Source organism: Nelumbo nucifera, chromosome 3 (assembly GCF_055504915.1).
Source record: "Nelumbo nucifera cultivar China Antique chromosome 3, China Antique-T2T, whole genome shotgun sequence".
NCBI classification, from domain to species: domain Eukaryota; kingdom Viridiplantae; phylum Streptophyta; class Magnoliopsida; order Proteales; family Nelumbonaceae; genus Nelumbo; species Nelumbo nucifera.
Window position 1 is genome coordinate 16,828,464 of NC_142651.1, and position 27,668 is coordinate 16,856,131.

Here is a 27,668-nt window from a genome sequence, read left to right on the forward strand (position 1 = left end):
AAGAAAAAAAATAAAACATTTGCAGAGTTGGAGGGAAGCAAATAGAGTCAAAGATAAAAGTCACTTACCATTTTTTTACTAGGGACAAAGAAGTTAAAGATTTTGAGCTATTTTCTATTTTCTTGTAAAAATGAATGAAAAAAAATACAACAATAACAAAGACAAAAGCCACTTACCAGTTTGTGAGCATGGATTCCAGAGGATGAAATCTGGTTTGCAACGATGTGAAAACTGGATAGTGGATTTTCGTTTTACCATTTGTAAAGTTTTGTTTAAAAATTGCAAAAGCAACCTAATGTGACAATTGATCCATCCGTAAGTAGTTGTATCTTGTATCTATTTTCATTAATCTTACTTGGCACTAAAAGTGACGTGGGCCATGATTGTTTCATCCGTGTCGTCTGAGAAAGAATAAAAAATGACGACGTCCTCAACGCCTCAGGACTCAAGGCTCAGAAGTTAGAACAACACGGTAGGAACCTCCTAACTCTTGTCTAGACGGCCCGTGTCAACTGGCTGGCTACCGGATAAAAGATGAAAGAGGGGATTGGATTGGTCCTCAGTCCTCACCATAACCGTTCTCACACTGTCTTCGTAGCTGTGCATCGGGAATATTTATGCCTTTTATTGAGGATGTTTTTGTGAGGACCAAACCCAATTCATCAAAGAGAGAATTACCAATTCTAATTGCCCATCGCTTCATTATTTCCTACCAACGACTGAAACTGAAAGTATGGACCCTAGAGGCCAAGGCTATGTTGAATTAATACGCCACGATTTCCAAATTTGTAGTCGAGAATAAGAGGATTCGAATTCCCTATGTCGTCCGGGCATCCCAACTAAAAAATTGTTCCAACACAATGACCCGGCCCACGATGTTCAAGGGAAACTGAAAATTTAAACACATGGGGCTATAGCTTGGATGTATCCTTTCCTGTCTAATCAACAAACCAACTACCATACTTCTGCTTTGAACGCTTGATTTCTCCAAAGCTACAACCTCAAAAGAGTAATTAAGGTTCAAAGGAGGCCATGACATTAACCTAGAAGGCATTACTGGGTCTTCTAGGTTAATGTCTTACTGGGTCTTCAAACGACAAAAACCTAGAAGGCCAGAACCCAGTAACAATCAACACAAGATGTTGTTTCGATTAAGATGGGGGAGGGTTTTCTATATTCCATTCATCACATGGATGAGATAGCTTGTCATCTAGACCACTTCAACCTTTTCTTTTTAAAACATTACTGTTATAGTGATCTTCTTTCCTACTAACCCACGACTGAACAATAATTCTTTTAACAATGAGGCAACCTGCAGAGTAGCCTTTGGATTTTCTCTCTTTCCCAACCTTTTTCTTCTCTTTTCTTTAGACACCACCAAGTCTCTCAGCATAACAAGCACTACTTTTGTATGGAAGAGAGGTTTTAGAGATATATTTTGGGGAGAGACAAAGACTGGTTTACATTTATCTTTCACCAAAAGCAAAGAACCCACCGGACCAAACCCCATTGAAAATGAGAAAATAATAATGATCTGTTTTTTTTTCCTAGGCAATCCAGCCCTTAGGCAGCCATTGTTCCAACTGTTGCCTGTTTCTTCAGCATTGCAATGTGCTTTTGTCCCGCAAGATGATAATTGAAGACTATCTGACTATTGCATACCACATTGCATATTGTGCACACCTTAACAGCATCTGGTGCTGCTCCACCTTCCATAACCTTTTGCCTCTTTGTCTCCAAATCCACACCAGAGGCTGATGATGAGGTTGCCTTCTTCTTTGTTGGCCGCACACTGATGGTTTTGCCTTTCTCTACTGCTGGGTTTTCTTTTGGCCCTATTAGGGGATCATTTGCCACTGGAGCAACTGCAGGGATGGGAGCATTGGCCTCTTTCTTTGCCGCTTCTAATTTCTCTAGGTTCTTCTTGTGTTTCTTTCCCAATTTATGTTGGTCCAGTACTTCCTTGCTATTACAGTCAATCTTGCAGACTTCACACCATGCAGACTGCACGATTTTTGTTTTCTTTGGTCGTTTCCTCCAGGCATCATTTATAGGACGGATCTTTGAGTTGGTCCAGGTGACAGGCTTGGGATTTACAGTAACTAGTGTATCCGTTCCATTAGGTCTTATGCCAACCTGCTTGGTCACCAAGAAAGATTGTTTTGTTAATGGCTATATACGTGCAAGAATAAGCATTAAAAAAAAGGAAATAACAGTATAGCAACCTCGTATACAAAAGATACAGGTAGTACAAGATATGCCAAAATATTAACCTAATGGACTAAAGGAGTGGCCGAGTGGGGTGAAGACAAGGAATAAAAACAAATGCAAGAGGACGTTGTTCAATATCACATTGAAGAATAAATACAAATAAGAACAAATGCACAATTGCAAAATGCAAAGACCATCCTGCACAAAGCTAACATGACAGGAAAAGTGACACCGCTATGTTCTTATACAAGCTAGCACATGGAAGAGGTAGAGAACAATTAAGAAATATCAGAAATTGAAAACAAAAAATCATTACCCCATGTTGGTCCTAGATATCTGGGGTCTTGGGAGGGATGGATGGATACAGACCTATCCTTTGGGTATTTTTTGCAAAAAGTGGCTACTCTCAAACAGACATCAAAACAACCAAAGCCAAAATTTTAATAAGGCCCAGGGTAAATATGCAAGTACAACCCCATGAATTACTTCCTGCTGAAGTTGCAAGCCTTTTTAATACTGAATCACAAGATCTATTTGAGTACAAGGACCCAAAGAAATCTCCCTTCATCATTAAGTAAAGGGAATCACTGTAGAAATTAAAGAAACAAAAAGAACTGCTAATTCATCAGTCAGCATGTTTCTAGAAGATCAAGAAAAAGTGATAAACCTTTGTCAATTTTGTATTCCAAATGTTCTTGGCATAACTGTCAAAGCATACATAGAAAATTCTAGGCCAAAGTGGAGAAGATAGTCACCTAGGCAGAAGCTAGGCAATACAAATTTTACAGAGAAATGAGTAAATTCTAGGTTAGTTCCTTGGTTTTGTAAACAAATCAATATGCATATGATTTGAAAAAAATAGAAATTTTCTTTACTAAATATTGATTTTCCTCTCAAAACAAGGCAATTCATCATAATTAAAATACGGTAGCATTTTAAATCTATATTAAACACAGTATAATAATAATGAGTGTTTTATATTAATAAAAAAATTAGCATGTCAAAAAAAAAAATAGCAACTAAAAAGGCTATAGTTTTATACTAATAAAAAATGAGAGAGAGAGAGAGAGAGACTTCTTTTACCTTCTCTTCTCAAAATCCTTGGATCTTTTTTACATCTCAATGGTAAAATCCCATAACAAAGAATAAGTAACATACACACCGCCATATGGCCTAGGTAGGTTCCTAGTGTCCTATATGGGCACTGGCAACCTTTTGTTATAAGCATGGTTTCAAATGTTGCGAAATGTCACTAATGTCACCCGACATATGTCGATGTCGAGGCTCACCGACATGAAAATGGATGGTAATATAAAAATTACATTATTTTGGTCGACATTTCCTATATTTTGGAAATGTTGACCAAATTGGTCCAAATAACCAAAAAAGACAATTTTTCCTATTATGTCGACAGGATGTCGACTAATGTGCATTAATAATATAATATATTAGTATATTATATTATTATAATACAGTATATTAATATAAATTACTCCATTAATAATTTCTATTTAATATTTCAAATAAAATATTTATAAAAAAGAATTTACAAAATATAAAAACAAAAGAATAAATTAATTACTTTATAATATAAAACATAAAATATTTTTCAAGTAATAAAATATTAACTAGTTAGTATTTTTTAAAATATTTATTAAAATCAGAAAATGTTTATTAAATTTTATAATAAATCATATTCTACATTTAATATAAAAAAACAGAATAAATTTATTAAGTTTTATAAGAAATCAGAATTTATCATAATCTTAATACTACAAAAAGGAGAATCAGTTTATTAAATTTATAATAAAACATAATGTATTATAACTTTAATATTTAAAAAATCAGAATAAATGTATTTCTATTTACTAGTGTGAAATAAATATATTAGAATTTATAATAAATCAAAATTAAAAATCAGAATTATAAGTTTAGTATTAAAAATCATATTTCCCCTCGACATTTCCGACATATGTCCTATATTTTGGTAAGCGACATTTCCATCGGCATCGGCATTTTAAACCTTGGTTATAAGTCATGGAGTTTGGCATGTTGCCCCACCAAGGATGCCTTGTCACCTAGGTGATAACCTTGATAACTATGATTCCAGTAAATTTTTGTTCCTATTGGACTACTAATCTGCATCTGCTCAATATCAGTACACTTGATGCAGGACAAATTGTTCCTACAACTTATCATCACTAATAAGAGAGAAAATCGCATTACTGCTTCAGACATTTCCTCATCCCACATCATAATGCTAGACCAAGTCAAATGTGGCCTACCTCAATAACCAAACTGTAAGAAGCCCTCTTTCTTCTTTCATCTAAATGAACTAAGCTAGTATTTACAATTATACACCCAAATGAACCCAACACTTTTTTAGGCCCAAACTCCAAAGGCAGAATCATTCACTAACTCGGTGTAAATCAGATACAATAGTTGAAGATAGAAAGTCAGGCACTGATGACCAAGTTTGAGGTCTAGCAAGTGAAAGGCCAAACCATGCTATTTTGCAAGCTGCATGATTAGCTTCTCGACGAGTGTACCGAACCAAGTGTGAAAGTTGTCTAAGATACTTCTGCATTCAGCCAGCAACAAACAGAGTCGCCACAGTGGTGTGGAGTCACCCACTAACAGGATTTACATAAACCTGTGCATTGATTTCCAGAATAACATCTGAGAACGCCATAGACTGTGCAAACACCAGATCCTCATAGCCATAGACTGTGCAAACACCAGATCCTCATAGAAAGCTCATGTTTCCATTTCAGGAACAGATTGAGAAGTGATCAGAGTAGCTCTTGCAAATAAAAAAGGACCCCACATGATCTCTGACCAACAACTGAACCATTCATAGCATCCATAGCACATCAACATTCACTTTTAATGAACCAAACATTTGAGGAATATACATCTTATGCATACTTCATTACTTTTAATTTACACATCAGACAAATGTCATTTGAATACCATAGTGGTTGTGCTCTACTCAGTACTGACCATATCATGATTTGTGTAGTTGTCTTACTTAACCAAATCTGTGTAGCTCCAGCAGTAATACTCGTATCTTAGCTAGTCATCAACATCCTATCTTAAATCTTAATCATAATCCACTAGCTTGTTTCCTACCAGACCAGAAAAGTATGTGGAGGGAGAATTTGGACTGGAAGGATACTAGTTTCATATGGCCACTCGAACAAATACCAGAGGAAGCATGTGGCAGTTTCAAAATGGAATGCAAAAGGTCACATGACTTTCAAGTTTCATCTTCTGAAGGAAAAAAGTAAATGTAACTTTTTGAACTGGCAGTTATGGAGCACAAACTCATGGTTACATGACATCAGTAGTATTTAACAAACAGGTTTATTACAACGTGAACTTTTTTCAAATATTTGACTGTTCTTGATATGGGAATGCAAGCTTTCTCCATGTTACCTCAAAAGGATATGATGACCCCTTGGTTTTGCTTCTAATAGTCAATATATGGGAGTATGAGATCACTGAGAACTACTCCTTAGGCAAGGAAAACATCAGGAGTGACAACTTGTCATCAACAAGGAAATACACTAAAAAAACATTTTCATGCATTGCATATTTAAGATGCACTTTCAATTCTAGAACAGCAGTTACAGCACAAAATGAAGCCTATATTTTGAGGAAATCATAATTATGGGAGAAGGAAAAGAAGGCATAATCAAATCTTTTCTTCCCTTGCATAGACTGGGATGCAGTGACCACATAGATCATAACCCCATAAGATTTGCATTAGTTTTTGAGATAAGTTTTATACATATGAAAAAGTGTGGCTCCAAAAAAACAGCTAGAACTTCCAAGTTCCAAGATCATTAGATAAGTTGATATACAACCAAGGGGAACCAAACAAAACCAAAGACTGTGATCAAATGAAACAAACTATCTCAATATTGGTTAGTTTGTTAAGTGCAGACCACATTGAGTGAAAAGAATAAACCTTCAATTAGTTAAATGCCATCAATACCCAGATACATGTACAAAGGTGCCATATCATGTCAGGTGCTCCAGGTTTTTAGTGTAAATTCCATATCTACCTTGTCCTTCCCATATCTGGGTAACATATGTTAGGGACTGCCTAACTCGGGGACTCTTTCAAGGGAGCCTGCCTCCTGAATGAGAGAGAGAAGGATAGAGAGAGAGAGAGAGAGAGAGAAAGAAAGAAAGATTGTATTCCCAAATCATAATCCCCTCCTAACTTCCTTCCCTTATTTATATACTGCTGTTACAATTCTGTTATACCAGCCTCTCCACTTGTCTAGTTTGTTATTTAGTTTGTTCTAGTGGTTGGCTGTTAGTTACATTCTTTAAAGGCTGGCGTGGCCTTTTTCTTGTACACTTGTATCCCCTTTATTTGTGTCTCAACAGTCCCTCCTCCCTTGAAAGCGACCTTGCCCTCAAGGTCAAGATGTGGGAATCTATTCTGTAAATCCAAGTAAGGTTCCCAAGTTGCATCCTCAACTGGGAGACTTGACCATACCACCAATGCCTCTGGTTCAATGTGATTCCCCTTGCGTATCCACCTGAAATCTGTTATCTGAGTGGGCTCAGTTTGAACTTGGCCATCTTCCGAGAATGATGGGAGGGTGGTTGTTGTTTTTGGCCATTTCTTCAGTAGGGATACATGGAATACAGGGTGTAGTTTGATGTTGCTGGGAGGTCAAGCATGTATGCCACCGACCCAATGCATTCCACAATCCGAAATGGGCCAAAGTACCTAGGGCTCAGCTTGTTCCACCGGTGGCCTGCTACTGAAACTTGCTTGTATGGTTGTAATTTAAGGAAGACTTGCTCCCCAATCTGGTGTTGGACAGGCCTTTGCCTTCTGTTGTAGGAGTCTGCCATCCATTGTTGGGCTCGATGGAGGTGGGATTTGAGATCTTGTAACAACCTATCTCGCTGGAGGAGTTGGTCTTCTACTGCTGCTACTGCTGTAGACCATTTCTCATATGGGAGTAGGGGAGGTGGGTCCTGTCCATATAGAGCCCAGAAGGGAGTCATTCCTACTGCACTATGATACGTGGTATTGTACCACCATTCTGCCCAATGAAGCCACTTGAGCCACTGACGTGGCCTATCCCCTGCATAGCACCTTAGATAGGTTGCCAAACTCCGGTTGACCACCTCAGTCTGCCCATCTGTTTGAGGGTGGTAGCTGGTAGATTTGAAGAGTTTCACTCCCTGTAGTCGAAAAAGTTCTGCCCAGAAACGACTCATAAAAATAGGGTCGCGGTCTGAGACAATAGAGTTAGGGGGCAGTCGTGCCACCTCCTTAGTAAAAATCTCAGCCACCATGGAGGCTGTAAAGGGGTGGGACAGAGGGAGAAAATGGCAGTATTTGGTGAATCTATCAACCACTACGAGAATGACGGACTTGCCATAGGAAAGGGGAAGCCCCGTTATAAAGTCCATGGATATATCTACCCACACTTGTGTAGGAATTGGGAGTGGTTGTAGCAGTCCTGCTGGAGACTGGGTATCCGCCTTATTTTTCTGGCAAATGACGCAATCGGCTATGAATTTTTTGACCGAATTTCGCATGCCTTTCCAGTGGAATTGGGTGGCTAGTCTCTTGTAAGTGCGCAGGATCCCTGAGTGTCCTCCTGCTGGGGATGAGTGGAACACTTCCAGAAGCTGCTGAATATGGGCTGAATCCTGTGGTATCACCATTCGGCGTTTATACAGCAGCAAGTTATTCTCCATTGTGTACCCTAGGTGGCTAGTAGGGTCCTCTTGGACCTGTGACCGCAGCTTGCTCAGTTGTGGGTGCCTTTCAGCTTCTTCCCTTAGCTGACCCATGAAGGAACATGTTGGGCCAGTGAGAAGTAATGGAAATAGTTGTGGCTGGCGTGACAGTGCATCCGCCACCTTGTTAGCGTGCCCTGCCTTGTATTTAATGACATAATCGTAGCCAAGTAATTTGGCTATCCATCGCTGCTGTTCCGGAGATAGTATGGACTGCTCCAACAGAAATTTCAGGCTCTGGTGGTCAGTTCGTATGATGAACCTCCTTCCTAGAAGGTAGGGCCACCACCTCTGAACTGTGAGAACAATTGCTATCAGTTCACGTTCGTATACTGATTTGGCCCATTTCTGTGCTGTCATTGCTTTGCTGAAAAACGCTAGTGGCCTTTCTTCTTGCATGAGGACTGCACCAACTCCTTGGCTTGACGCATCACATTCAATGATGAAGTCCTTTGAGAAGTCTGGAAGTGCGAGCGTCGGTGGGGATGAGACAGTTGTTTTGAGTGCCTCGAAAGCCTGTTGGGCCTCCCTAGTCCAGCAGAACCCATTCTTCTTAAGTAGACTTGTCAAGGGGGCAGCAATCAGTCCATACCCTCTAATGAATCGCCGGTAGTACCCTGTTAAACCCAAGAAGCCTCGTAACTCCTTAACATTTTAAGGTCGGGGCCAATTTATCATGCTTGAGATCTTTTTCGGGTCTGCTGCTACAATGCCGTTTTCAACCACATGCCCTAAATAGTGTACTTGTGTCTGTCCAAATGCGCATTTTGACTCCTTTGCAAGGAGTTTATGAGTCCTTAGCAGTTCCAAGGTGATTTGTAGATGTACTAGGTGTTCGTCCCATGTAGCGTTATATACAAGTATATCATCAAAAAAAACGAGTATAAATTTGCGCAAATGAGGTTGAAATATGTCATTCATAAGGGCTTGGAACGTAATGCCCTTCGTGTGTACGAAAGGCAGTCTTGTGGATGTCTCCCTCATGGACCCGGATTTGGTGATATCCCGATCTCAGGTCTAGTTTAGAGAATATGGTGGCCCTGCCGAGTTCATCTTGTAGTTCATCGATTACCGGTATGGGAAATCGATCCTTCACAGTAATGTTGTTCAGAGCCCTATAGTCTATACAAAACCGCCATGTCCCATCCTTCTTTTTCACAAGTAATACTGGCAAGGAGAATGGGCTTTGGCTGGGTTGTATAATTTTTTTGTCAAGCATATCTTGCACTTGCCTCTCAATCTCTAGTTTCTAAAAATAGGGGTAACGATAGGGCCTTACATTTGTGGGTGCAGTTCCGAGCAGCAATGGAATGCAATGATCATGGGCACGTTTCGGTGGTAGTTCCTTAGGTTCTTGGAAGATCACTGAGAACTTCTGAAGTAGTTGTTGTAGTTGTTTGTGGCCTTCTTCGGATCTGCTTCCTTGGGCTAGAATGGGGCCGTTCCCTTGGGAGTCTATCTGCATTAAAACAATGTGGGCTGGGTCTGCTACCTGTTTCCTTAGGGACACAAGACTAATAGGTCCTGGACTCTTGGACAGCTGCCCTTGAATATGCACCCATGAGCTGCCCACTAGAAAATCCATGGTGAGACGGCCCCTGTTTCTACTGTAGCTACAGTAGTCCGAAACCAGTAAAAGAGAAGGAGAAGAAGAAGAAAAAGAAGAGAAGAAGAAGAAGATGAAAGAACTGTCAAACCTGATAGCTAAACCCTATCAGTCAACCTCTTAATAGTGATTAGGCTTCTAATTAAATGTACAAGGACTAAACTGCCCCTACTTAAGTATGGGACAGAGAACCTCTAATAAGACTGCCACATAAGCTCATATAACTTAACCAAGGTGAGTTGACTAATCTACCCTTATTCGGCTAACTCTAACACTCCCCCTCAAGCTGGAGAATATATGTCATATAATCCCAGCTTGTTACATATATAGTTCACTCTCCCTGAGCTTAAGGCTTTTGTAAACAAATCTGCCCACTAATCACCTGAGCTTACATGTTCTGTGCTTATCTCTCCAATAAGAACCTTCTCCCTCACAAAGTGGCAATCAATCTCTATGTGCTTTGTTCTCTCATGAAAAACAGGGTTGAATGAGATATGGAGCGTAGCTTGATTGTCACAGTACAACTTCATAGGTTTATCCATGTGGAACCCGATTTCTTGTAGGAGATTCCTCAACCACACTAATTCACATGTAGTGTGTGCCATGGCTTTGTACTCGGCTTCAACACTACTTCTAGCCACAACCGTCTGCTTTTTACTCTTCCACGTCACAAGATTTCCTCCAAGAAATGTGCAGTAACCTGTAGTAGATCTTCTATCAAACACAGAGCCCGCCCAATCTGCATCCGTGTACCCAACTACTTCAAGTTTTCCTCCTGGTTTATACAATAGCCCACGGCCCGGAGCTCCCTTCAAATATCTTACAATTCTAAGAACTGCATCCCAGTGAGATATACGAGGGTTCTGCATAAATTGACTCACCACACTGACTGCAAAGGAGATGTCTGGTCTCGTGATAGTCAAATAGTTCAGCTTCCCCACTAGTCGTCTATACCTTCCAGGATCATCAAATATTTCCCCTGTATCACTACTCAACTTAACATTTGGTTCCATAGGAGTCTCAGCCGGTTTTGCACCTAACAGTCCTGTTTCATCCAACAGATCGAGAACATATTTTCTTTGGCACAGGTTTACACCTTGTCTTGATCTAGCAACTTCTATACCCAAGAAATACTTCAATGTCCCAAGGTCTTTTGTTTGAAAATGATTTTGCAGAAAAACCTTGAGTTTGTCGATCCCCAATTTGTCACTGCCAGTTATGACAATATCATCCACATAGACCACTAATAAAATCTTTCCAGCTTCTGAGTCATAGCTGAACACTGAGTGATCAACCTGGCATTGTTTCATTCCAAAATTCTTCACCACTTCACTAAACTTCTCGAACCAAGCACGAGGCGATTGTTTCAACCCATAAATTGCCTTTTTCAGTCTGCACACCTTACCAGCCTCCCCCTGAGCAACAAACCCAGGTGGTTGCTCCATATATACCTCCTCTATAAGGTCACCATGAAGGAAGGCATTTTTTATGTCAAGTTGAAATAAGGGCCAATCATACATAACTGCCAGGGAAATTAACACACGGACAGAGCTAATCTTAGCCACTGGAGAGAAGGTCTCCATATAGTCCACTCTATACAACTGTGAATACCCTTTAGCAACAAGTCTGGCTTTCAGACGCTCCACACTACCATCTGGCAAGTATTTAACAGTATACACCCATTTACAACCCACAACATGCTTACCAAGAGGAAGAGTAGTGAGCTCCCACGTGTGAGTATGCTGAAGAGCAGAGAGCTCCTCTTCCATTGCCTGCCTCCACCCAGGTGAACTAAGAGCCTCTTGGACATTGTTAGGTATGGAAATAGATGACAATAGTGAAACAAACTGGCGATGTGAGGCGGAAAGGCGAGATACTGAAACAAAATTGGAACATAGTTCTCACCATTCAGTTTTGGAACAAAATTGGAACATAATTCTCACCATTCAGCCGGTGGTTTATCTTCTTTCACATGCTTCACTTTTCTCTTTGCCTTGAGAAAAACTTCCACCGACTTGGCCCATGGAACATAGTTCTCACCATTCAATTTAATTGAGGTCATCTGTACACCTAGATAGTCAGAGGAAACCACCACACCAGGTTTCTGATCACTACAGCCATCCCCCATTGCTGCCATGATACTCTTTCAATGCTGCCTCTAATCTGAATTCCCAATCACCAACTAAGTGCTGCTATCAAGAGTTTGATGTTCGAGAACCTACAGCAGTCCCTAAACACAATGATAGATACACACGCCTTTGTTCTTATCCACACCACTACTAATTTCACAAAAAAAAACACAGACTACACTGACATTAATTCAGCACTTACTAACCACATGCAAGCTCTCTTACAACTACTCAACTGAGTTTGTGCATCACAAGCACCACCACACAGCCATAGCTGTCACACACAATACAGACCTGCTTTAACGCTTTTAAGAGGGCACCACAAGACCAACAAAAACTCAACTAGTACCATTGCATTACACCTTGCACCATTCGGCCACCTACAGTAGCAGCCCTTACACCATTTGGTCACTGTAAACACAGCCTGTTCTTGGAATTTTTCCAAGAACCAGGGCAACAACCAACCTAGTTCTCTAGGTTCTGATCAGTCCTCTCAAGTTCTTGAAGATTTTCAACCCAGAAATACCAACAGCACACAGAGGAGAGATAACCAACCTTCGTTTGAGAGCTTCAGCCAACCATTCACTGCTGAAGTTGTTTTCTTAGGAAAGGAGGTTCTGTGCACCAGAAAAAAGAAGAGCTGTGATGTTTCAGGCCTGGGACGAACCACTTTTCTCCATTGACAGCCCAGAGAAGAAAAGGAGAGAACTGAAGCACGAACTGAAGTTGTCACGCTCTGATACCATGTTTCTACTGTAGCTACAGTAGACCGAAAACCAGTAAGGAGAAGAAGAAAGAGAAGGAGAAGGAGAAGAAGAAGAAGAAGAAGAAGAAGAAGAAGAGAAGAAGAAGAAGAAGATGAAAGAACTGTCAAACCTGATAGCTAAACCCTATCAATCGACCTCTTAATAGTGATTAGGCTTCTAATTAAATGTACAAGGACTAAACTGCCCCTACTTAAGTATGGGACAGAGAACCTCTAATAAGACTGCCACATAAGCTCATAACTTAACCAAGGTGAGTTGACTAATCTACCCTTATTCGGCTAACTCTAAAAGCCCCAATCACATATCACCGGCCCTAGTTGCCTTAACCATTGGACTCTGAGAACTACATCTGCTCCACTGATTTCCAGGGGGTGCAGATCTACCTCGAACTCATGTCCTTGTATCTTCATTTTTAATTCTGTGCACGTACTGTCGCACACCAGGTTGCTCCCATTAGCTACGTGTACCCGGAAGGCTGTACATGGTAGAACCGGAATCCCTAGTTGTTTGACCAATGTTTTGGTAATGAAATTGAGGGTGTTGCCACTGTCTATCAGAACCGACACATGCTGCCCTTGTACCAATCCGGTTACTCTCATAGTTTGAGAAGCAAGACCGGTCAAGGCTTGCAGGGATACTTCTGGGTATTCCTTTGTCCATTGCCCCCATTCTTGGTGTTAGAATGTTAGAATGAAGTCTCTTTGTATGAGTGTTCGGCTGATAAGTGTCTTATTAGCCCATACTTAAGTTAAATTATCCTGTAATTGGGCCTGGGTTAATGGGCCTAAGCCTGTTTAATGTTTTAAGTTAACTGGGTGTCCCATCACTAATCAGGGGCATTCCAGTAAATTCTTGTACCATTGTACTACATTCACATATAAATCATTGCTGGTCGACTGGGCAGTACAGTTCGACATTTTCCAGCATACCAGTGGTTTTCTTCTTCACTTCTCTACTTTGAATACAGCATTCAGCACACATGGTATCAGAGCTGATTCAAACCTAGGGTTTCAGCCGGCACACCAGCTTCTACTCTGTCATCTTTTGCTACTCTTCTCTCATTTCTTCTTCTTCTCTGGGTTGCTGTAAAAAACAGGGTTGTAAGAGAACAAGGTAGATTCGAACCTAGGGTTTCCCTTGGTTGTAGGGCTCAAGAGAGGTAAGGCCCAGAAGTGGATGTCCTACTAGCTTCTTCTTCAGCAAGATAGTAGCTATTTTGCTACTAAGTGAGGTCTGTATAGGACAAACCTAGTTGAAGACTGATTTCAGCAGTCCTAGCCCAAGCCGAAAGGGGGAGAGCTTCCCTACAACAGCAGCTTCGAAGCCCCAGCAAAACCAAAACAGCAAAGTGGTAAACAGCTCCAAGTTCAGGTTGGTTATCAGTCCGAAACCCCTCACCACTGCTGTACTCGAGCTCCTTCAGCTCAAGTGAAGTTACCTAGGGGGCTGCCAGCTCTAGATTGCCCAGCACTGAGCTCTTTGACCAGTTAAGACTGAAGTCAGCATGTCTTCACTATCCAAAGAAGTTTCCTCCAGGGATATCAGACCTGCCACAAGGTCACCCAACTTGGAAAACCCTAATCTGCACAGTTTGCAAATCACCAACGTATTGTTGGATGAATATAACTTCAGAGAGTGGTCCGTCTCAGCAAGACTGTTCATTACCTCTCGTGACCTCACGGGCTATTTGGATGGAGACAAGAAAGAACCAGATGTTGGCAGTCCTGAATACACCGTGTGGCGCAAGGAAAATGCCACAGTCATGTCTTGATTGCTGGTCTCCATGACTCCTCGGGTGGCCAGAACTGTTCATCATTTCCCGACAGCTGCTAAGATTTGGGAGAAAGTATCCAAGACATACGGCCAAAAAAAGAACAATGCTAGAATCTACAGGCTGAACCAGGACATTGCAGCCCTAAGGCAAGGAGACATGTCCGTAGCAACATACTTTGCAACACTGGAAGGCCTCTGGGAAGAGCTTGACCATCACGTGATTTTGAACTGGGAAAATGCCAAGGATAAGGAGAGGCATGACAAGCAGATTGAGGAGAGCAGGGCCTTCAAGTTTCTGGCTGGACTAGACCCAGTATATGAAGGTATAAGGTCACAGATTCTAGGGAGAGATGAATTACCCGACATTCACCATGTCTACTACTTGGTGAGGAATGAAGAAGTAAGGAGAAAGGAGATGCAAGTTGATTCCCAGATACAGTCAGCAGAACTATCTGGAAAACATTCAGCCCTAGTCTCCACTAAGGGAAATAGACTTCCAAACAAGAAGTCCCTCAAGTGTACTCATTGTGGGGGTGAGAAACACACAAAGATAAAGTGTTGGGTCTTGTATCCTCATCTGAAGCCAGCTGCTTTGAAAAAGGACAAAAGACAACATAGGGGGCATACAGCAAGTGGGAATCTTGCCACCAACAACAGCAGTGACAAGTCACAGAATACTCCAACAGTGTCCTCTTCCATCACAGGGTAGGTCACCAACTCCTCTGGACCAAGTACCTTGGGCTTCTCGGCTAGTGAGGTAGAGATTCTCAGCTGGGCATTAGCCTGTCTGAAAAATAACCCTTTAGCTTCCACCTCTCTTGCCAAATCAGGTACAGTCTCTGCCTTCAGTGCAACTAGTTCCATTGATTCCTCCTCATGGGTGATTGATTCCGGAGCAACTGACCATATGACACATATGTCCTCCTTATTTTCTTCATACCATTTATTGTCTGGGCAGGATAAGTTGAGAGTGGCTGATGGGTCTCTCTCCACCATCTCTGGAAAGGGGGTGGTTGACCTAAGCAAGGGCCTCTCTCTTAAATCTGTCCTACATGTTCCTACTCTTACCTCAAATCTTTTGTTTGTTTCAAAACTTACAAAAAATTTGAACTGCAGTATAACCTTTTTTCCTTCTCATTGTGTCTTTCAGGACAGATTGACGAGGAGAACGATTGGGAGTGGTCGTGAGTATGGGGGCCTCTACTATTTTGATGCAGACATCAGCTCAGCCTTACAAGCTTCTGCTACTACTAGTCCAGAAAGTGTGGAGTCAATAGCTAGGCTGCACCTGTGGCATGCTAGGCTAGGTCATGTGTCTTTTTCTTCTTTAGCAATGTTGTTACCCGAATTGTTTAAGGGAATTCCAAGTCAGAGTCTAATTTGTGATGTGTGTCAAATGTCAAAACAATGTAGAAGTGTGTATCCAACTTCTAGTAATGAAATTCGAGCTCCTTTTGATTTAGTGCATTCTGATGTTTGGGGTCCTTCACCCATTGTCTCCATTGATGGCTTTCGTTACTTTATCAGTTTTATTGATCATTATTCTCGGTGTACATGGATTTATCTGTTAAAAGGACGAGATGAAGTGCCACGGATAACTATGGCCTTTTGCAAGATGATTGAAACACAATTTGACAAGAAGATTAAGCAATTCCGGTCAGACAATGCGGCTGAATACATTGAAAGATCTTTGAACTCATTCATGGAAGATGCAGGCATGTTACACCAATCTTCTTGTGCTAACACCCCTCAGCAAAATGGGGTTGTTGAGCGCAAGAACAGGCACCTCTTGGAGACAGCTCGAGCTCTACTCTTCCAGCACAAAGTGCCCAAGCAATATTGGTCTCAAGCTATACTCACTGCATCATACCTGATAAATCGGATGCCATCTAAGGTTTTGGGTATGAAGACCCCTTTCTCTGTTTTGTGTCCCACTCTTCCAAAATTTCCTCTCCCCCCACGGGTTTTTGGCTGTACATGCTTCATACATGTGAATGATCCAAAGAAAACCAAGTTGGGTCCCAAGGCTACAAAGGGAATATTTCTGGGGTACTCTCCTACACAAAAGGAGTACAAGTGTTATGATCCTGTCTCCAAGAGAAAGTATGTCAGTAGAGATGTAGTTTTTTTTGAGTCTCAACCCTATTTCCAGTCTTCTCAGAATCCTCTTCAGGGGGAGACAAGTGGGGTGGAAGAGGATTCTCATCCTCCTTTCTTTTTTGTTCCCCTTTTCATCACCTTCCACTATTCCTAGCCGTGACATTTCGGGTCAATCTAGTGAGGCTCCCACTGTGCCAGTTACATCTCTTGATACAGCAGATGCTCCTGAAGGCTCCAGCAGACAAGAGAAAGAGATACTTACATACAGCAAAAGAAATAAGGGCCCTCAATCTCATGATTACAACCAATTGAACTCAGATCAATCTGTCTCTGCAATCCAAGGTAATTCTGACCCTCACACTTCAGATTTGGATCTTCCTATTGCTCTCCGTAAGCCTGTTCGTTCTTGTACTACCCGGAATCCCATAGCTGATTTTGTTTCTTACTCACACTTATCTCCTGCCTATCACTCCTTTGTGTTTGCTCTTTCCTCTGTTCGTGTCCCTTCCAGGTACTCAGAGGCAGCATCTGATCCAAGGTGGAAAGAAGCCATGAATGAAGAGATGAAAGCCCTAATGAAAGCAAGAACGTGGGAATTGGTTGACCTGCCAGAGGGGAAAGGCACTGTTGGGTGCAAGTGGGTATTCACAGTAAAACACAGGGAAGATGGATCAATCGAAAGGTATAAGGCTAGACTTGTGGCAAAGGGATTTACACAAAAGGAAGGAATTGACTACAAAGAAACCTTTGCCCCAGTAGCAAAGCTCAACATAATCCGGGTCCTACTATCACTAGCAGCAAATTTATCTTGGGAACTTCATCAGCTAGATGTGAAGAATGCCTTCCTAAATGGTGATCTTCGTGAAGGGGTATTCATAGAACCCCCACCAGGCTATGATGTTGGAAAGAAGGTATGTAAACTAAGGAAAGCATTATATGGTTTGAAGCAGTCTCCCCGGGCATGGTTAGAGAGACTTTCTATGGCTAGGAAGAAAGTGGGGTACACTCAAAGTAGTGCAGACCACACATTGTTTACAAGGAGACAGGATGACAAACTTACAGCACTCATTGTTTATGTGGATGACATGGTGATCACCGGAAATGACTTTGAAGAGATGAAGAGGCTGAAAGAGTTCTTAGCTTCAGAATTTGAGATCAAAGACCTGGGAAATCTGAGATATTTTCTTGGAATTGAAGTTGCTAGATCAAGAGAAGGAATCTGCATATGTCAGCGGAAATATGTGTTAGATCTCCTACAAAAAACAGGCATGATGGGATGCAGGCAAGCAGACACCCCAATAGAACCAAACCACGGACTACAAGAATCAATGGGTGAGGAATACTGTGATAAAGAGAGGTACCAAAAATTGGTAGGAAAGCTGATATACTTATCCCTTACTCGGCCAGACATTGCATATGCAGTGCATGTTGTCAGTCAATTCATGCACTCGCCAAAGACACCTCATATGAGAGCAGTGGAAAGAATTCTCAGGTACTTAAAGACTTGCCCAGGGAAAGGAATTCTATACAGGAAAAGCAACAAACTTGAAATTGAAGCCTACACTAATGCAGATTGGGCTGGTTCTATTGGAGACAGGAAATCAACCTCAAGTTACTGTACATTCTTAGGAGGGAACCTGGTCACATGGCGCAGTAAGAAGCAGAATGTGGTGGCTAGATCAAGTGCAGAAGCAGAATACCGAGCTATGGCACACGGGGTTGCTGAACTCTTATGGCTCAGAACTCTTCTTAATGAGCTTGGTATTAAGGCTGAGGGCCCTCTCAGGCTGTATTGTGATAATAAAGCAGCTATCAACATTGCCAACAATCCCGTGCAGCATGACCGAACAAAACATATTGAAATTGACCGACACTTTGTCAGAGAGAGAACTGTTTCAAGAGAACTCTGTGTACCCTATACACCATCTGAGATGCAAATTGCAGATGTATTGACTAAAGGACTGACAGCAACAAAGTTCAGAGACCTACTTGGCAAGCTAAACATGATTGATATCCATGCTTAGCTTGAGGGGGAGTGTTAGAATGTTAGAATGAAGTCTCTTTGTATGAGTATTCGGTTGATAAGTGTCTTATTAGCCCATACTTAAGTTAAATTATCCTGTAACTGGGCTTGGGTTAATGGGCCTAAGCCTGTTTAATGTTTTAAGTTAACTGGGTGTCCCATCACTAATCAGGGGCATTCCAGTAAATTCTTGTACCATTGTACTACATTCATATATAAATCATTGCTGGTCGACTGGGTAGTACAGTTCGACATTTTCCAGCATACCAATGGGTTTCTTCTTCACTTCTCTACTTTGAATACAGCATTCAGCACACACTTGGTTGTCCATTGGCTCTTCAATGTCCGTTGATTGCTCGACATATTCGGTTTCAGGTTGAAGGAAGAAAACTTGAGGGATCTTGCAGCGATGGCCTGGCCCGAATTTGTCTCCACATGCATAACAAAGGCCCTTTTCCCATTGGGCTTGCATCTCAGCCCAGATTAACCTCTTGGCTGAGTCAGGGCCTGAACCAGAGTTGGCATCCTTGCTTGTGATTCCTACTCCTGATCTGGGCTCCGGTTTACCCAAGATACCTGGTTCTGGGTTTGGTATACCTGGTCTGATCGCAGCTCCCAGAGGTCGATTAATCCTTCTTGCCCGATTCAGTTTGTCTTCACGTAGTCGAGCTAATGCTGCTGCTTCAAGAACGGTGGTGGGCTGCATGCCTTTTACCTCCAGCCGCAATTCTTCTCTGAGTCCACCAACAAAACTGCCGACAAGCGTGTTTTCTAGCCAGCCTTGCACGCGCACAGCTAATCTTTCGAATGCCATCTGATAATCTTGGACGGAACCAGTCTATCATAGCTTAGCGAGGCTTTCATCATAGTTCTTAAAAGCTGAGACTCCAAATTGCATGGTTAAGGCGTCGTTGAAGTATGCCCATGTGGCTCTTGGGTGTCGTCGCCAATACCACTGGTACCAGACGATCGCCTCTCCTTCCAGGTGTGCAGAAGCTAATGGGACACGATCAGGTCCCTGTGTGTCGTGGTAATCGAAGTACCTTTCTGTTCGTAGAAGACAGGATGTGGGATCTCCCCCTGCGAAGATGGGAAACTCGATTCTTGCTGTTCTTGATCCGCTTCGATGACTGGTGTCACTGGGCTCTTCCTGAATTGGCGCAGGTGGTGCCTGTGCCAGTCGTTCAAGCAAGGATGCAAAGCTTTCTTTGATTTCTTTGACGTCAGCCGATATTCTTTGCATTTCTCCTTCCATGTTGTCGACTCTGTTCTCCATTGCGAATGACCTTGTGCTTGGCATCTTGGCTCTGATACCAACTTGTTAGGGACTGCCTAACTCAGGGACTCTTTCGAGGGAGCCTGCCTCCTGAATGAGAGAAGGATAGAGAGAGAGAGAGAGAGAGAGAAAGAAAGATTGTATTCCCAAATCATAATCCCCTCCTAACTTCCTTCCCTTATTTATATACTGCTGTTACAATTCTGTTATACCAGCCTCTCCACTTGTCCAGTCCACTTGTCTAGTTTGTTATTTAGTTTGTCCTAGTGGTTGGCTGTTAGTTGCATTCTTTAAAGGCTGGCGTGGCCTTTTCTTGTACACTTGTATCCCCTTTATTTGTGTCTCAACACATTAGCTTAAATGTACAAATCAAATTCCATTTGTTCAGTTTAAGATTGGGAAAGAAGGAACTTAATATCCCTTCTTTTATCAGCAACAGAAACTTAGTATCCCTATCAACTACATTTTTTGAATATACAATTGCTAACATAGATAAATGTTAAGGCAATATAGTAGAGCCACATAAACTTGAAGTTGGAGACTGGAAATTTAATCATTTCTATGAGCAACCTAACGACTAAACACAGTTCACTGAAAACATATAAATTAGATGCACCATAAATAATTTTTTGGAGGTGGGAGTCAATACGAGGCAGTAAGGATCCATAAGACCGCTAAGTAAAACCACAAAAGTACGAAAAACAATTGCACAGCCTTGAATTAGTATAGTGTAGATGAGAATGTTGTGGTAGAATAATGGTTGGAATAGGAGAGATAAAAATAGAAAACATAAATGAGTTTATAAGAGGGAAGCTCAGGGTAGCAGCAACTCAAAACAAGCTAATGAAAAGTAGACTCTGATATTGTGACAAATGCCAGCTCTTAGGTCTCAGCTGTTTATCCTAAACCTCTTCCATTTGCCTAAAAAATGTAGTTTTTTTTTATTTTTTTATCATCAATAAATCCACTTTGTTGATTGCTGATCAAAATAATGACCAGAACTAGCTAATCCACCATCAAGGGGTGATTTGGTGGTTCTAAAAAGAACAAGAGGCAGAAGGAGCATGGCTTCAAGTAACAAAAATCAATTTCTCAGATTATTTTTCAACAAGAGATATGGCATCAGAAATAAATGAAATGGAAGAAGAGAATCCAATTCTAGCTCCATTTAGGCGGTATAAGGAAAATGACAACAATGCTACCCACAAACTGGCAAAGGAAAAGTCAAGGAACTATAAAACTAAATCCATCATAAAGCATTAAAATTTAAAGAAAAATAAAGAGTTGTGATTAGAGAACATCCCATTTTTAATAAAGGAGGGTCATTCCTAATGAATAGATTACAAGTTATGCTTTTGAAAAGACAAGAACTCCTATGCACTTGTGTACTTTAATAGGCATACCTTTTCTCTTTTAACAAGGAAATCGCCCTGTTTATCAAAATTGGGATGTTCCCTAATCATCCCTCCAAAGAAAAAAGATCAACACACTCTGAAGTCAGAATAATAACATCTACATTATAAATTAATATATGGAGAAATTACAACTCATTGTCTGCTTAACACAAGAAACTTCATAATAATGACAATAGTAAACTTAATAATAGTAATAACAGTAGTAACAATAACAATGGTGTTACCAGGCCCTGGGAATGAGCATAAAAAATAAATGTATATATCTATTGTATTCATGTTATTGTTTACTCAGCTGTCTGACGTTCTGTACTTCATCTTGCTTGATGCCCTGGTAATTGGTTCTCCTCTAAACAGGGGTTCAACTCCTTTCTATATTTAATAGAATTCGGATTAGCTGAATGTGATGGCTGTTCAGCAGGCTGTGGAACCAATGAGAACATACCAGTGTCAGAAGTTTGCAAACCAAAAAAGTTGGGGGGCTTGGGAGTTAAGCCCCTGAAGCAAGTAAATTTGGTCCTTTTATCCAAATGGCTGTGGAGGTTTGCTACAGAAATCAATGCCCACTGGAGAAATCTGATAATAAAAACAAATATGGGGAAGCTAGACTGGGGTGGGAATCAAGCCCACTCAATGAGTCTTATGGAATTAGTCTTTGAAAGGTAATAATGCGAAACAGAGATCTGCTTTTTCAACCTTGTCTCTTTCAAACCAGGCTAAGGTGAGAATTCTTTTCTGGAAGCATTGATGCTGTGGTCACAGGCCTCTTCACATTGCTTTCCCCTCTATATTTGCTTCAGCACAAGATGAGGAGGCCAGAATCAATGACTGCCTTGAAGTCAGTACTTCCCAGATTACATGGATATCGAGGCTAAGAAGAAATGTAGATGATTGGAATTTGGAGGCCTTGATTACACTGTTACAGCAGCTTGAACAGGTTAAACCCCAGCCTCTAACTGAAGATTGGTTATGGTGGCCCTCGGAGAAGTCTGGAATTTTTACCACCAAGTCAATGTTGATTCTACTGATTCCTTTGGAGGTTGAACCCCCCACCTTGGGTTTGGATTTGGAAGACCAGAATCCCTTCAAAGGTTTTGTTTTTCTTGTGGATGGATCTGAAAGGCAAAACTCAGACCATTGATGCTCTTAAAAAAAAAGGAATGCAACTGGTCAACCAGTGTTGCTTGTGTGGCTTGCGGAGGAAAACACATAGCACCTACTCTTAACTTGCAACTATGCTTACAGTGTATGGTCTCATGTCTTGAAGCTCTTTGCTGTGAACTGGGTCCTTCCCCCTACTTTAGAATTGCTATTGGCCTCCTGGAAAAGCCTTTAGTAGAAGGGGGATACTTTTGTGACACTTAGTACCTTTCGCTATTTGTTGGTGCATTTGGAAAGAAAGGAATAGCCGGACCTTCGAAGACAAGGCACTCCCAATTGAGCAGGTCAAGGGCAAGGTGGAAAGGATGTTAGCCAAGTGGGTGTTAACCAACAATTTATTTAAGGGCTTAATTTTACTTTGTTTTCTAGTCACTTCAATAGTATTTTGTGGGAGGATGGTTTTGGCTGTAAGGCTTTACTGCCTTTGTCTTACTTCTGTTTTGTTGTACTCAGCTGTTTAGGAAACCTCTCCCTCAGCAGCCTTTATCTTACACCCCATACCAGTGATAAAAATACATGGGGCCCACACTCCACAGAGAGAAGTTAAATGGTTGTGGGTCCATGTATTTAATTACTGGCATGAAGTGTTATCATTGGTTCTAGATGTTCCACAGCCCACTGAACAGCTATTGCATTCAGCTAATCCTTTCTCTATTTAATAAAGTTTTCTGATCATTATTGATCAAATAATGATTATAATGAGTAGCACCAGGGAAGAAAGTAAAACGATTGGAGGGAGATTTATTTCATGGATCCATTGGCTAGACTGAAGGATCAAGCCACCCTAAAATAGGGTAGATATAAGAGCAAATATACATTCACAGTATGTCTCTTAATCAAAAGATGAAAATGGCATATCTCAATTCCCTACAAACTTTATTTTGTAAGCTCCTACTCCAAGTTTGCAACCAAGAATTTATTCTTTAACCAGATGGCTATTTGGAGAAGTGCTTGACTGTCAAGGTTACTAATCTCTCCATCCAAGAATATTTTCTTTCCACAAACATCTTTTCAAGAAATGATTAATTGTTAAGGAGATCATGAGAAGAAGTAATGGCATGCCAAATATATTCAACTTGTTAAAAGAAGCCAAAGAATTATAAATTTCTTCCTTTCCCTCTATCTATCTCACTCACTAACCAATTTCTTACATCTTGTTTCAAATGAAAAAATCATAGGTATGTGGGTTGCATGATCAAGAAAGAACCATTTCTTTGGGTAAAGAAGAAAGCACAACCCCCAGACTCCAAAACAGCCTAAGAAATCAGAGCTCCATCCACATGACTTTTTTTCACCCAACAAATCATATATGTAAGGATTTCTAGAAAGTAATTCTCTTTTATTCAAGAATGGTGTATCTTATAATTTTTTTAGAACTCCTACTATCCCTTGGTTTTTAAGACAGCACTTGTTATGTACTTTTGATTCTCAGTCGAATCCAATTTTCCTCACCAAACCTGTTTTTTGTAGAGTATATTCTCTCCCTATAATAAATAAATACCATAAAAAATCAAGTTTTCTTAAACCATTAGCACCTTTCTGAAGCTCCTAGATGACCCACTCCCCAGCCCTGGCTTGATTATTCTCCATTATAAATAAGAAGAGACATTTCTTTAATGTGGGAAAGAAGGAATCGAGAAGAGAAAATCAATTATCAATCTAAGTTTGGTTATTCCAAGCAAACCTTAAACCTAGGTTTTGGAGTTTCCACACCCACTCCCCCCACCCCTTTTGGTGGGAGGTGGACAAACATCATGTTCTCACAGAAACTTAAAATCATTAAATTGAATAATGGTCTTCTCTAGGAGAAAACAAGAATAACCATAGCTTCCAATGAAAACAAATAGTATCTACTGCTTTAACTTTTTATGGTTCTCATTTTAGTATCTTGCCCATAAAGTCCAGATTTTGTGAGAAAATAAAAGCTCTATCTCTTCAATGAAAAGCACAGTGCTGAAATTCCATGTAATGAGAAAGGTCTTGCAGTGACAAGCAGAATTTTAGATTTCCATGTGCATCCTTAGTGGCAATACCCTTGCCCACATGGAGCTATTAACTTGCACCAAAATCCTTCCTCATTTGTGAAGTCAATTAAATTTTAATTGATATGATCAAACCACCTCAATCAAATGTGCAACTTCCTCTCCTCTTGACACCTCTAATAATGACCATTACCAAATGTTAGGCCCAGCTATCCAGTGTCCTCTGAGGGGTAGACTAGATACAGACCCAACCTTTGGCTGTTTTTTTTTCTTTTTTCTTTTTGTTCTAACTCAAAGCCACATTGTCACACTTGTCAGTCTGATATTTCACCAATGCACTAAGTAATGACCCTGAATTTCCTATAATTTTAGCTCATTTTTTATCCTTTCTAATGAATCTAATCTTGATATCAGTCCATCTGAGCATCTTCATCTTAGTGATGCTCATTCTCTTTACATGGTTTTTCTTGATTGCCAAATAAGGCGCCCATATAACATGACTGGTAGTTTATCTGTATTTAAAATTTGCCTCTAAATTGTATGGTATACATTAGCCACACTTTACTATTATTACTTCCAAAAGAATGGGTACCAACAGTTTTACACAATACGAATAAATGAAAGGTATTATGTCCCAACAAAGAGAACTAGTAATCAGAAAACAAATTAAAATGAAATAATAAGGATAATTTTCAAAAGAATAATTATAAAACAATTAGTAACAACTCTACCACTGTACAAAAGATGGGGAAAAAAGTAAAAAGTCAAAGAAAAAAATAGTTCTTCATGCCATAAGGCATTAGCACTTATTCATCCACACAAAAATTTAAGAAAGATAATTTGAATTTTTCAAGAACTGAACCTGATTGTTCCACATAATCACCAATAAAATATAAAGAATGTCAATTAATTGCACATAAAACATTAAAAAAAAATCCTAAACCGGTAACAGAAAGTCAAAAGTTTGTTTTCATCAATCCCACAGGATAATAAGTTCAAAAATCATAAACTCCTGCAATCTAAAATTTGCAAGACAAAAAGCTAATAACAACGACAAAGAAAAACAAAAGGCAAGAACACTTACAGCTGCGTAAGCGACGGGATCCGCCCCAAACTGCCGAACTGCCTCCTTCGCTGCCCAATTCTGCGCAGCAGCACCAGTATCAGGATAATACGCAGCTGCAGCCAGCGCACTGACCTGCGACGCCTGGTGGCCATAGGTGACTCCCGCCTGGGTTTCAAAATCCACAAGGGTAGAATGGGAATAGTTGTTCAAGGCGGCATAAGAATCAATTCCGGGTGGATGAAGGCCTGGTTCGGCGCCATGGGCGGAAGGGATTTCATGGTGTTTAAGAACCGCCTGAGGATCATCAATGCCGGAGTTATGGGGATGATGTGGGTAGTAAGGATAATGCGAATAGGAGGCAGCCTGCGCATTGTAGAGTTGGGCGTAAGGGTCTGTTGAAGGGTTAGGGTTCGATTGTTGTTGTTGCATTTCAACCCATTTGTTGTAATCCATTGTGGATGAAGAAATTTCATCCAGAGACCAACAGAAGACTCCCAGAAGAGCTTTTACGTACTTGAGTTTCTTCCTCTGTTACAGGAGAGAGAGAGCGAGCGAGAGAGAGAGAGAGATTAGGGGGGCTTTGTCTTTGTTTTTTTGTTCCAGAGGACCAAACAGCAATAGCATCTTCTAATTTCGTAAATTGGATTGTTGGTTAATTAAACCAGTAAAACTATCTAAGCTGAGTTTTCCTGCGCATACCCATTGAAATGAATCGTCCAAACGTAATAAGTAACAGCTGGGCCTGGGCTTAATTGTTTAGCTCCTTCGGTCTTAGCATAGATGGGTGGGCATAGTTGAGCATAGGCTCAGCCCATTTGGATACCTACATTATGTTTAAACAATGAATCATAATTTACAGAAACTTGGATATCTTTATTTGTGTTGCTTTTCTCTTGGGTTTAATCTAGGAGTGTAAGCGCCAATTTGTAAGCTATTTAGGTTTGACTTGCTAAATACTCGAACTTGGCTCAAAGATTATTGAGTCGAATCGAGTCAAGTCAAGTTTGACTCAAGACGAGTAGTTAGTTGAACCGAGTTCGAGCTTTGTAATATTTGACTTGAGTAGTTCGCAAGCTTAATCGAACTTCTAATAAAATATTGTTTTTCAATGTATGCTTATTTTTTTATATTAATTTATAATATGAATAAATAAATTTATAATTATGTTTCATAATATATTTTTATTTACAATATTTCATAATATTGATTTATTTATAACTTTTAATATACAATCAAGTTTTTTAGTATATTTTTATTTATAATATTTTAAACATTAATTTATTTATACTTTTTAATAACAACCTTTTTTATAATTGTCTCAAACCGAGTTAAGCTCAAACAGCTCATGAATATTGACTCGAGTCAAGTTTTCGAGCCAAGCTCGACAATTCCAAATGAGCTGAGCCTCACCTTTTGGACTTGGACATGTTAAAGTATTGTGGGCTTAAGCCTAGTCTAAGCCCAGCCCAGGTATCATATAATCCTGATCTAAAATGGGAAAACCAAGCCGCAAAATAAATGATTTTTGTCAAAGAATGAATTCTAACAGCACTAATTTGCTTGGATGTATCCCCCTTATCACAGAGAACGGATTCAGTCCTCACAAAATTTCTCCTCACATCGTGCTCACAACATTTACAGCTGTGCATTTAGAACATTCCATTACTTATATTTTTCCGTGGGAGATATTTCAAAAATAGGGCTGCAAGTGTTGTGAGCATGGTGTGTGAACAAATTTTGTGAGGACTGAATCTGGATCCTTTCTATTCCAATGGAAAATGTTGCATGAAAGTCATCCAAGTGTTCTACTTGTAGTGTCAGACTCTATAAGTTGGGTATCTCATTATATATGTTACCCAAATTAGTTTTTTTTTAACTTTTTTGCTCATTGAGATTATTCTCCAACCTGATTTTCTTACTTTTTTATTTTGTGGTTTCAATCAAACAGGGGCTTATAAATGTTTTCCAAAAAAAACATTATTTTCTTAAAATGAAAACACATAAAAACAAGTTCTTTGTTGCGTGGTGTTTTCTTTTCTCAAAACTGAAAGCAAAATTATGCTGTAAAATTTGTGGTCTCAAGGCCATGATTTCTCTGCAAATTTGCAAACATGTTTCATATGTTTTGAGGTGCAAAATATTTAGACAGATTCTGACGCAGAAGGTAGAGTAAAATTTCGGTATCATGGAAACTGTCTTTTTCATATGAAACGTGTCTAAATATTTTGCACTTCAAAACATATGAAACATGTTAGGCGCTTTTGCATGCAATTGAGAATGTGTTGTATGAAAGTAGGGCTAAGATTTTTGTAATCACAATAAGAAAACAATTCATATGGTAGAATACCCCCTAAATGTACGAGTGATGACTTAAGGCTCATCAG

The 27,668-nt window shown here is 40.3% G+C and overlaps 1 protein-coding gene across 1 annotated transcript; it reads right to left on the reverse strand.

Annotated features, from left to right (window-relative positions):
- Nucleotides 1-1,142: 1,142 nt before the first annotated feature.
- LOC104598743 (uncharacterized) lies at nucleotides 1,143-25,885 on the reverse strand. The gene is made up of 2 exons (XM_010260929.3): nucleotides 25,303-25,885; nucleotides 1,143-2,136 (listed from the first exon to the last, which is right to left on the reverse strand). Exons 1-2 carry the CDS (start codon nucleotides 25,735-25,737, stop codon nucleotides 1,564-1,566), a joined length of 1,008 nt encoding a protein of 335 aa, XP_010259231.1. The 5' UTR covers nucleotides 25,738-25,885; the 3' UTR covers nucleotides 1,143-1,563.
- Nucleotides 25,886-27,668: the final 1,783 nt, after the last annotated feature.